Genomic DNA, 12,326 nt, shown 5'->3' with positions numbered 1-12,326 from the left:
CACAAATCCCATACCTAATCTCCCTTATAGATCAAAAAATGTAAGTCTAACTTTACTAGTAAAGTACAGGCCCATTACAGTTAATGTGCACCACAGTGCTCTGATCTCCTGAGCAATTCAGACTGAAGATGAGAGCTTCCGTTCAGCACTTCCCAGGATGAGTCTGCCAATGCTAAGACCCCTAAGTGTCCAACAGGTAAAGCACGGCAAGTTATGAGCTCCTGCTGATAGCCAAGGCTGTACCTGATTTTATAAATTACAATTTCTCTGAAGACTGAGGAAATCAATAACAGTGCAAAACCTGGCACTGAGTTAAGCAATTTACTGAAGGTGACTTAGCAGGATTCATGAAGTAGGCTCAGCTATAAAGCTGAGGCTTCATTTTATTTAAAGCTTTGTGAAACCAGAATAGTCGCAGAAATTAGAAAATTCACAACTACATTTGCAACCCTCATTATAGCACAGGAAGCTTAAAACTTTCTGAAACCTCGTACCTATTTCCCACAATTAAAAAGCCTGATGTCTGAGGCAAAGTAAGATGCGTGGGGAGAGGTAAATTATAGGTACTCATGCAGGTTCCACATTTCTCTATTAATTGCAAAGCAAATTTGGACTTGATTATACTCTTGGACAGGCTTCTCCTCTTTCCCAGCACCCTGCAAATGCTGTATTCCAGCTCCCCATCCAGAAGGCAGCGAATTACAGGCTTTGAATAAACAGGTTTTTCCTGAAAGGATGTTGCTGTGTGCTGCCCTGCTCATCCTTTATAGCTTCACCAGGGAGCCATAGGAAAATGCTGAAGAAGTGACGCCAAAGAGGAGTGTTTGAGGAGGGAGCACTTGTGGTTTTGTCAAAGCCGATTTAACCATTAAAAATCATAGACCCTCATAAAAACTTCCAGTAATGTCTGACTCTATGTTAGCCATATATGAAGTCTTTTAATGTGCCTTCTATAAAATATAATCCACAGTATCTTGTGTTCTCAGCCTTTGTGCTGGGCTGCTAAGTACGCAATTCATTTTCAAAGCAAAGCGCTTAATAAGAGCACTCCTTTTAATCTTTGGAAAATACAAACATAATTCAAATAGCTTCTATCAAAAGCTCCTTTAAAAAGAAACCCTGAGGTCAAAAACGCACAGGAGGGCCAAAGCCGAGGTATTAACGTCAGTAGTAAGTTTATAAAACAAGAACAGCGTTAACTTCCACAGTACTTAACTTGTGCCTGTCGTACCACATTAGAGCGCTTCTAATTCCACAAACCAATAGCTGTGGGGAACAGCACACAAAACACTAATTACTACACAGCTGATGGTCTCGTTGAAAAATGGGGGAACTGACATTTAAAAATTCAACTTTGAATATTTACCCTAATTTAAAACGATAGATTGAAATCTCTCAGAATCGCTGCCGCCGCTACAAGGGAGAATAAAATCTGACAAAGCTCTGCAAAAGCTGCAGCCTCATTTTATGCAACCAGCCATCGTGATTTATGGAAAGGCCCCTCAACTACAAAGAGCAAATATGAAAGAGGCATGGTAAAGAAATTTACTTGCAAAGTTCCTTCAAGAAGAAAGATTGGCAAATGTATTCAAGAGGGTTTTGGTTTTTTTATTCCAAATTCCTGGGCATTTGTTTTAACGCACTTCTTAAATCAACCCATTTCTATGGGCAAACAAACCATGACGTATAGCTCAGAATTAAAACACAGTCTGTAATCACGTATGTGTTTTCTCAAACATTCCATATCAGCCTGAAGGAAGAGAAAGTCCCTCTGGCACAGCCCCTCGATGGATTTGGAAGGGGTTATGTACCTGGAAACCAGCCACTTTAGAAGAAAGGAAAAAACAGTTTTGAACAAGTGGATATGATGAAGTACTCTCCAGCATGAAATTCTTTGAAATGAGCAGTTATTGTCAAGCTCGATTCCGGGAAGAAACACAAATTATTCTCAATTATTTTGTATGGAAAGTTGAACGCTGCTGCTTAACTTGCCTTCAAAGACCAATTTAAAAAACATCCCCGCACACTGGAAGATGAGATCTGGAAACCTGGAAGCGCCTATCAAAGCAAGATTTATGCATTGCATAACAGGCAGGATGTTCCACTCTCATGAGGAAGTGCAAGCACACAGCAAAAGGAAAGCCAAAACAATCCTGAGGGCGATGCTGCAGCAAAATGCAATTACTGAACATTTAGTTTGTGAGAGCTGTGAGGAGGGAAATAGAAGGAATAATTTTAAAAATCAGGACTTTGTTAAGATGCAACAGTCACAGTTGAAGACATTTTCGTGTATTAATTCCCAGGGAAAACTGCTGTGCCCAAAAATACGCAACTATTTTTTATTATTCAGGAACCGTTTTTTCATTTGGACACCATTTCCTTTTCAAATGAACACACAAAGAACAATGGCTTTTCTCTTTTCAAAAGATCTTTGAAGGGGGAAGGCTGCCCAGCGGTTAGAGCACAATATCAAAACTTCATTTCATTAACACATTTGGTGGTAGTCTTCTCTGACCTCGCTTCAAGTTCCATCCCTGCAACACGAGGTTCCTAGAGATGTGCCTCTTCTGAAGTGTGACGAGGCAGAATTCCAAATAAAGAATACAGACAACAAACAACACGGTGGTTTGTAGTAACTCTCAAATACCAAGCAAGCTACCACCAAACTGTAAGACTATCAAGCAGATCAACATGGGATTTTCCTTCCATCTGCGCTGTTTGGGACGCCTATTTCAACACAGAAGTCAGACGTTTTTCAAGTGAGCAGCAGTTCACATGGGTGGCATTTGGGGACATTATGCCATGGTGTCCTCTCCAAATTGGAAATTAGCACTTATGCTTGGCTACCCTAAGATTTGCATCTAAACATAGACCTCTGTGCTTCCCCAAGCTTCAGAGTAAAGACAACCTTTGGAAAAAATAAGAGATCCCCAAGTATCTGCAACTGCTGGTTTACAGCTTGCTTTCTAAAGAAACTCACTCTCACTAGGCTGCAGCAACACTTGTTAATGATTTAAGCAGCAAAACATAAATATTGAATGAAAGGGTTAGTTGTATCAAATTACCCCATTATGTCGTTGCAGCAAAGACAGCTTTCAATTATTTCCTAAATAGGAATCCAAGAAGATTCCAGTAACAAAATAGCTTTGACCAGTACATGATTGCATCACTGAGGATAGTTCACATTAATGTATATATGCATGAACACATATATACAATAAGCAAAACTCCTTATTTCTGCTTTGAGTCAGGCACACAATGAGAATAATCCAGAAAAAAAAAGGTCAAATCTTACATCATTTGTTTCCAGTGATTCAAAAATTCAAAAGAGCACAAAGTGACCAAAGGAGCTGAAGATTTTGCACACAAAAAAAAAAGTTATAAGTGGTGAGGTGCTGGAACACACTGCCCAGAAACGTTGTGGATTCCCCATCCCTAGAGGTGTTCAAGGCCAGATTGGATGGGGCCCTGGGCAGCCTGCTCTAGCATTAAATGGGGAGGTTGGTGGCCCTGCCTGTGGCAGGGGGGTTGGAGATTCGTGATCCTTGAGGTTCCTTCCAACCCTGCCATTCTGTGATTCTGTGAAGATGGCTTCAGAATTAATCAGCATCTTTCTAGGCCTGCAGTGATGAAGTCCTGCTCTGCTGCCCAGCCCTTTTCTTCACAGAAGCGATTGTAACAGACTGGAAAGCACTTCACTCCAACACTTTTTCTTTTCCTGGCATGAAGAAGCGTCAGACTTGGTCTTGACATGTACAGCTTCATTTCAGCATTCATGTAAACAGATACCAACAGGCCACACAAAAATTATTTCTTTACTGTGATCAAAATTAGCATGTCGGGTGTTTTATGTTGGAACACAACCCAAAAGTCAAGGTTGACTTTGTCACTTTGCTGCAATTTCCTTGATGTCAAAACAAGCACGCTTCTATTGGTGCACATACATTTGGGCCTTACACGCAGCAGCAAGGACACGCTTGATCTCATTCTGTCACTCTGTGCATCAGCTACGTGTCAGGGTAAAGAATGAATTACACTGTGAGCCAAGTCGCGCTGCAGTGAGGCTGAAAAAAGACCGACTCCAGCTGTGTCCCTTTTTCTAATGCCTTCAGTGTATAAATTCAGTTTGCTGGACACAGGTTCATTATATGAATTACAAACTCTGATATTAACATCAAGTGCATTCTAAATTTACATAGACTGTACCTGATACTGAACCAGCCAGCCCTGCAGCAGAAAGAAAGATCTCTAATGGAAAGTTATTGCCAGCAGCTGCTTGGTTGTCTGAAGGCTGCATAGGCTGGCCCTGCAAACCAAACAGAAACTGAACAGTTCACTAAGGAGAACTGAATGCTGCTATGTCTGAATCCACAGTGTCATTATTACACATATTTATAGCTCTCAGGTGGTTTAGAACATGAGACATATTGCTTCTTATCTGAAATCTTTCAAATTATTTTAAAGTAGGTCACCCTGCTTCTTACACCATGGCTAACAACAGTGCAATCATTCCAGAATTCTCACTTTTGCCCTCATTTGAAGGCCTTTAAAAGCAACACATTTCATATTAAAGAAATCATAGTCTTCAGAAACCACTTAAAAAGACTTCACAAAAGGTGGACACACACACATACAAAAAAATAAACAAACTTGATGAGTGGTCAGATGAAGAGCTTTAGATTTTACTGCAGGCTAGACTCAACATTATACACCTCATCTCAAACCCATAAAAAGTCTGCCTAGGAGGGGCTGAAGTGTCACACAACCTGTCTGCTGTCAAGATGAGACCATCTGAAAACATAGGAGACCACCACCTGACCTCATCCAGATCTATTTTGGGTAATGAGTTTTAATGGCCTGTAACTAAAATTCGCTGCCATCGCTGAGGAAAGCAAAATGTGCTGATCATCATCACGTTAAAAGATTATTTCCCCAAAAACACCACAAAAATTACACTGAACTACAAGCCCATGAGATTCTCTAAAGTAAAATACAATCACTTAATACTTTTCTCAGATGTACTATGTTTTCAAATATTTCAGAAGGCCCCAGATCTCTCACACCTCATTAGGCAGCAGTTTTCCTTACTCCTCTTAGTGGATATACGTGCTGCTTACAAGTAGATTTGTTCAGCAGTTACTTGTTAACGTAAGTAGTAAGCTGATGGAAACTGGCTAACTGGAGATGTTTGCTGGGAAATAGATATTTATACGATCACCACTACTGAAAAAACAAACACCATGATTCACAGCTCAGTGTAATTCACACTGTGGCATTTCAAGTGAGCTGTATGGCTTTTTTTAGCTGCAAACACAGAAGTAACACAATCAGAGTGTATTATTCAAACCCCCATTCCACACTCTCTGCAGCATTTTAATGCAGTCATGTGTTATTTTCCTTATGGGTATAATAGAACATACTCACCTGAAAAGGAAAAATATTGTCAGCTCTATTCAAGCTGTCTTCCATCCACGATTTTGGAGCAAAGGCTGAGCTGGGTCGAGCATATTTCTGCAACTGGATATGATTACTGGCAAAATTCTTCTTTAAGGGCGAGATGGAGTTCAGGGGCGTTATCCCTCCGTTCAGTCCCCGGCGGTGGTCTCGACCTTGGGACCCACCCCACCCACCATATCCACCGCCCCCAGGGCTCCATGAAGATGGTGTAGGCGATGGACTTTGGTAGCTGCTCCATGGAGAAGGTGGCTTGTTTAGATTATTAGCCAAATGAGGCAACTGATTAAAAGCAGCATTTCTATGCGTGAATGGTGGTGGGTGAGGACTTGCAGGAGACCTCCTCTGTTGTTGATGCTGATTGTGATGATGCTGAAAATGGGGGTGATGAGGGTGGTGTTGAGAGAGGGGTCCAATTTGAGGGGAAAAGCTACCACCAAAGCCAGGGCTGACGTGATGTGGAAAATTCTGAAACAGCAGAGCACCATTGTTAGCTGAGGCAGCAGGGACCCCTCCCTGGTGAAAAAAACTTGCATCTTCATTGATTATCGTAGAAGAAGAAGGAGCTATCGCTGCAGACCAGTTACTAAAACCAGTCAGAGAAGATGCGGTGGATGTCAAGGGCTGTGTCGAAGAACCGAGCCCCGAAGCCTCTTGATAATCAAATCCTGTTAACACCGGCGATTCTATTCTTATTTTCTCCTTTCCATTGCCGTTCTCCGAAGAATTATCGCCCTGATTTTCTTCAGTTTTAGCTTTCTCGGGCTCAGAGAGCATGCCTGCTTCCTGACTTTGACTGGGGGAAAGTTGCTGTTTTTCTAGGGACTCTTGCTTTTCCTGTTGCTGAGCTTTAGATTTTTCTGACCCCAGAATCTCATCCTGAATATTATGGGCAGCTGGAGCAGGAAAGAGCCAAGCTGACCCAGCACTACTGCCATTGGCAGCTGTGTTATTATTTATAAAAGCAGCAGGGCTGGGGGTTGCATTTTGATGATGGTGTGGAGGCTGCAGATGTGGATGAAATCTGACTGGAAAAGCTGACTTATTTCCAGTGTTGTTTTGCACTAACACTCCAAACCCGTAATCCCCCATTTATTATACTTAGGGTTTGAATCTTCCCTGTTAGAACAAGTTGATGTTTAGTGTTTACCTCCTCCTCTTCTAAGGAGAGATTAGCAAGTAGCCTGTTTTTAGCAAGATATTCCAGTTTCTCCCTCCACGCAAATTTATCTCAGATTTGAATCATAGATTTTTTTTCTTTTTTTTCTTTCTTTTTTTTTTTTTTTTTTTTGCAAAAGATAGATCTCTTCAACTATTTAAATGCGTAAATTGGTGTCCGCTTCCTCCCTTCAGCCAGGAGAAAGGGAAAAATAAATCTTTGGTTCACAAAATAAGAGGTTTCTTTTCTTTCCTAAAGGAAATGCACAGCAATGACAGAAAAAGCTTCTGGGGAATAAGGATAAAGAGATTCTAACTATCCTGTTTTCTTCCTCCTCAGCAGCCTTGACTTGCCCATAAATGAGTTAAGAGCAAACAAAATATACAATGACGTCTGGTCCCCCGACCCCTTGGCAGCAAAAAAATAGATTTAAATCTGGAATAATTTAATACATCTCTATAATCTAATATATATTTGTGTCCTGCTCAAAAAGAGTCTTTGCTGTGGACAAGAGAAAAAAATTTACCTCAGGATTTCAGCACTCAGAGGGGAGAGGAGGGGGGGTGAGTTGCAGAGGAGGCTTTTTACTGAGCTGCTGGGTTTAACCTATTCTGTGTAGAAATAATATACACTGCGTATGTGTGTGTGCGTGTGTGTCGTTTAAAGGGGTAAGATCTTATCTCAGGAAATTAGTATTCTGTGTGTGCTGGGTGGGGAGTGAGTTGAGCAGAAGGGTGGATTATCGATGCTGCTCCTTTTGGGTTGGGTTTCTGAGATCGCCAGACTCACTTCTTGTTTGCGATCCGATATCTCCGTGTCCTTCAGACGAGCCCTGGGTGCCCGGAGAGGATTTTCATCTCAGAAATCAGCATTCAGCGTTCGGGAAAAGGGAAGGGAGGGGACAAGCGAGCTGCGCAGGAGGAAAGGGAAGAAGGTTTTCTCGCTCTCTGTGCTGCCGGAGGGTGATCGCGGTGCCGGGCTCGCTCCTTCCACCCAGATCCGTGGGCTCCCTCCGGGCCGGCTCTTCTCGCGGCCGGCAGCAGCGGGCGGTGCTGCGCTCCCAGGCCCGGCTGCGGTGCCCCGCGGTATCCCCCCACCCCGCGAGAGTCCGTCTGTCTGTCGGGAAAGGCGGGAGGGGTTGTTTTCTGTTTCTGTTTTTTTTTTCTTTTTCTTTCTTTTTTTTTTTTTTCTTTTTTCTTTTTTCTTTTTTTTTTTTTACCTCAGGAGAGGAGCAGCCTCCGGCAGGGAGGGGAAGGTGCAGGCGGCGGGGGGCCGGGCTCCTCTCTCCCCCATGGAAGGCGTTTAACCGGTTCTCCCAAATCGCCCGGAGATGACGGGACGGAGGCCCGGCAGACTAACCGGGGCGCGGGGTCCGGCGGCGGTTCCTCGGCGCAGTCCTTCCCGTGCTGCGCGTCCTCTCGGCTCCAGGCGGGCTGCCTTCCCCGTCATGTACAGCGGCCGGGCGGGAGGTCGGGGACGCTGCCTCCGGGCGGCGACAGAGGGGGAGGCTCCGCGGGAGACAGCGCCGGGAGAGGGGGCAGGGCTGCGTGCCACCGGGAGAAGCTGCGGTAGCCGGCAAGCCCGGCCGCGTCGAATCCTCCGCGCGGAGCCTCCGCCGCCTCGTTTCGCCTCTATTTTTTTTTTCTTTTTTTTTCCTGTTTTCCCCTTTCTCCTTCCCTTCCCCTCCCTCCCCCCCCCAGCGGCCGTAGCTTCCTGCCTCGGTACCGCAGCCGGTGCCTCCTTCCTTCCCGCCCGGCCGCTGCCGAGCCCCGTCTCCTCAGCACCGAGCCGCCGCACGAAATGACAACCAGCTGGAGGAGGCAGCGCGGCACTTCCGGTTCGGCGCCGGGCGCGCCCCCGCCCCACCCCCGAGCCCGGCTCCCCGGGCACAAGCCACGCCCCCCTCCGCCCGCCGCCATTTTTGGTAAGGGCAGGCACCCTCTCCGCCGCTTCCCGGCTGTGGCGGCCATCTTTGTTTTGGGCACGTCGCCCGCAGCTTGGTGGCCGTCATAGGTGAGGGCAAAAGGTCAGGCGGATGCCGCAGGGCGACCATCTTGGAGCGGGGCGGCCTTGTGCAGGGCAGGGTGTCCTCCCTGAGTCAGGGCCCTGATGGGCCGGGCACCCTGTTCTGAAATCCACTGACGGCATTTCGTCCTGTAATATCACGTGTAATATCTAAGAATTCAATAATATCTGAAACGCTGCTCATTTTTAGCACCCAAGGGCTGAGAATCTCAAGTGAACCTTTCCGTCCCTACTCTGCCCTGTCCCAGGCCTTGGCCTCCCATCATTGTGCTGGAGGAAGGGGCAGCCAGCAATGCAGTGTAACAGTGCTGAGAGAGATCACAGAATCACAGAATCATGTTGGTATAGAGCAGACATTACAGTACCTGGCTTATGGTGGCTGTTAGAGTTCTTGAAATGTGGAAATAGGTTACAAAGAAAAGAAGTTGTGCTAAACATGTTCTTTTTAGAGAGAAACAAACAAAAAAAAAAAGGTCCTTTTCAGGCCATTCTGTGATTCTGTAGATATTAGGAGGAAGTTTTTCACACAGAGGGTGGTGCTGCACTGGAACATGTTGCCCAAGGAGGCTGTGGATGCCCCATCCCTGGAGGCATTCAAGGCCAGGCTGGATGTGGCTCTGGGCAGCCTGGTCTGGTAGTTGGCGATCCTGCACACAGCAGGGGGCTTGAAACTGGATGATCATTGTGGTTCTTTTCAACCCAGGTCATTCTGTGATTCTATCATCATTCTAAAAAAATTTTTTGAAACTTCAACTCATATATTTTAAAGGATTTCCCAAATAAATGGTGGTTTGAAAGAGACAACAGATTAGCAATATATACAGATAGAAGCTAATAAAAGTACAATAAATTGGAGTTCATAGAATCATAGAATATCCCAAATTGGAAGGGACCTATGTCCCTTGGGTCTTGGATCACTGTTGGATCACTGAGTCTAACTCCTGGCTCTCCACAGCACCACCCAAAAATTAGACCATACATCTGAGAGCATTGTCCAGATGCTTCTTGACCTCTGGTAAGCTCAGTACCATGACCACTGCCCTGAGGATCTTGTTCCAGTGCCTGACCACCCTCTCATGAAGAACGTTTTCCTGATATCCAGTATGAATCTATCCTGTCACAGCTTCATGCCATCCCCTTGGGTTCTATCACTGATCACCAGAGAGAGGAGATTATCACCTGCCCTTCTGCTTCCCTGTGAGGACGCCATAGGCTGCCATGAGGTCTCCCCTCAGTTTCCTCTTCTCCAGGCTGAACAAACTAAGGGACCTTTGCCATTACATTTTCCCCTCTAGATCCTTCACCATGTTTGTAGTCCTTCTTTGTCACTCTCCAGTAGTTATCCTTGAACAACTGTATATCAAATTTAGATAGCTTTTAAATACTTACTGTTCTCACTGAAGGGAGACGCCTTTCAGCTAGACTACAACACTGCATCAGAACAAAGCAAGAAGACCTGTCAAGGAAAGGCAGGCAAGGAGAAGGAAGGTATGGGGCTGGAAGTAAAGCCACATGCCCCTTTGTCACAGTCCTCGTCTGTGGGCTGAGTCATAGATCACAAAGTCATCTAAGTTGGAAAACACCTTCAACACCATCCAGTGCAACCATCAACCTGACCCATTGAGTCTCATCATAAAATCATGTCCCTTAGTGCCATGTCCAACTTATTTCTTAAATACCTGCAGGGATGGGGACTCTACCACTTCCTTGATCAGCTCACCTCAATGCTAGAAAAATGTTACAGCAGGCTGTGCAGCCTGGGATATCAATGCAGCATGAATATTATGTATCATAGAATCACAGAATCCTTACAGTTGGAAGGGACCTTTAATATATCTGTGGTATTTATTAAATATTCAGTGATCATTAATTCAACTACCTCAGCAAATGTGATAATGGGCTTGGTTGTCCCTGCCTGCCAGGAGCACACAGTGAAATTCCAGTTTTCCTTTGACTGCGGTTATCAGAGGAGTAACACCATGCACTGCACATCTGTGTATACAGTTACTTACTGTGTATACAGTTATGTGGTCAATTGGCACAACCAAAACTGACACAGGCTTGCTTTCTTTAAAATTAAGTATTGCACAGGAATGGGGCTTATCCAAGGACATACATCAAAACTCTGGTCGACTACATATCACTTCTGTAAAATAGTTCATTTCTAGGGATGGCTGTCCTTTTTGCATATCTACAAATTAAAATTTGCCGATAAAAATGTAGTTCAAAATTAAATGACAAAAATAGTCAAGTTAAAATAGGTAAATTTAGATATTATCAGTGGAAAGATCAACACAGAAAAGAAACAGTCCTGAAAATTTTTCACTCAGTAGCGGGGTGTTCACTACTACCTCCTCCAAGACTCTCTCCCACCTGCACTGTCCCCATTTGTGAGTTTGGATTGTACAGACATCTTTGCCAAACCCAGTACTTCCCAAGCATTTTGTTAAATTATTTTTTTTTCTTTGCAGTCATTTGTACATTACCTCCATGTGTGAAAATGTACTTGTTTACATTTCACGAAAACATCATTGTTTGTGAACATGTAATTACAGGGTTTTAATTTCCCCTTTTGTTTACTGCTTGCAATGTATGTAAGCCCATTTGATGTTAAGTACTATTTTCTTCTGTACTTTTCTAGTCATGCTGTTACTATCATCACCATCGTCAGATGCAGACTTCACAAGCACTTCTGTCAAAAAGCTATGAACCTTGCTCTAGCAGTATATGGCTATTACATGAACAGACTGAGTAGATAGTCTCACTTTAATTTCAGGCAAACCATTGCAATGCAGAGGGATGTATATCAGCTTGAGTGATATGAAAAGAATTTCCAAAATTGGACTTTGATCACTTTGCTTGACAAATGAGGCTTGCTGAAACCATGGGAGGCTTCTTAACAGCTGATGTTCTGATGGTATCAGCTGCCCAGCAGGATTTGTGTCATTTTATTCAACCTCTTTGACAAAAGAAATGCCTGAGCGAAATACAGGGATTGCAGACACTACACGTAGTTGCAAAGAAGAACAAATCTCTAAAGAAAATGAGCAGTGTCTATAAATAAGTGTATTTAACAACCTGTGAGGAAGCTGGCACTTTGATGTCTTGATGATGTAAAGAGAATCTCAAATAACTCATCTGAGGTTGTTTTCTTTTTAATGCATAAAAAACAAAATAACTTCTTCGAATTGCCACAGAAGTTCCACGGAAGCCAATCATCAAGTCAGCTACATGATTAGCTTACAAATTTGTCAAACATTTAAAAATTCTTTATTACTAACAGCAATAGAATTTCATTTGCCGCCTTCTTTTAATGGAGAGAATCTTACTTTCCCAGCTGCCTCACTGTGAAACCAAGCTCGTTTCCATGGAGTGACTGAGATATTATTGCTGTTTTTTGTTACAGGCACACCAAGAGGGTGACAAGCATTTCTAGAAACTGTCCTATTGCCCTAATTCAACATGTAGCTAACAGGTTAAGCAGGTGTTTTTGTTGTGTTCTTTTTCTAATCACAAACCATAAGCTCGCATTTTGCAGTCACATTGGTCCTTTATCACACAGCTTATCATACAGTCGCAGTCACGTAGGTTGGAAAAAACCTTCAAGATCATCAAGTGCAACCCTCCACCCGACCTACAGCCCCATCAATAAATTCCATCGCTTTCCCGAGCAGCTTGTTCCAATGCT

General features: G+C 43.9%; 1 protein-coding gene across 1 annotated transcript in view; it reads right to left on the bottom strand.

Moving 5' to 3' along the window:
• Positions 1 to 7,784, bottom strand: part of CPEB4 (cytoplasmic polyadenylation element binding protein 4) — a 38,429-nt gene extending 30,645 nt beyond the window's left edge. Inside the window, exon 1 of the mRNA XM_042880770.1 lies at positions 5,425 to 7,784. Coding sequence (XP_042736704.1) covers positions 5,425 to 6,546 — 1,122 coding nt within the window. The 5' untranslated portion in view covers positions 6,547 to 7,784. The remainder of the gene's footprint in view (positions 1 to 5,424) is intronic.
• Positions 7,785 to 12,326: the final 4,542 nt, after the last annotated feature.

Source organism: Lagopus leucura, unplaced genomic scaffold (genome assembly GCF_019238085.1).
Source record: "Lagopus leucura isolate 7727_CA_CO unplaced genomic scaffold, USGS_WTPT01 Super-Scaffold_100027, whole genome shotgun sequence".
NCBI lineage: Eukaryota > Metazoa > Chordata > Aves > Galliformes > Phasianidae > Lagopus > Lagopus leucura.
The sequence above is the reverse complement of the archived record's forward strand: the minus strand, read 5'-3'. Positions and strand labels throughout refer to the sequence as shown.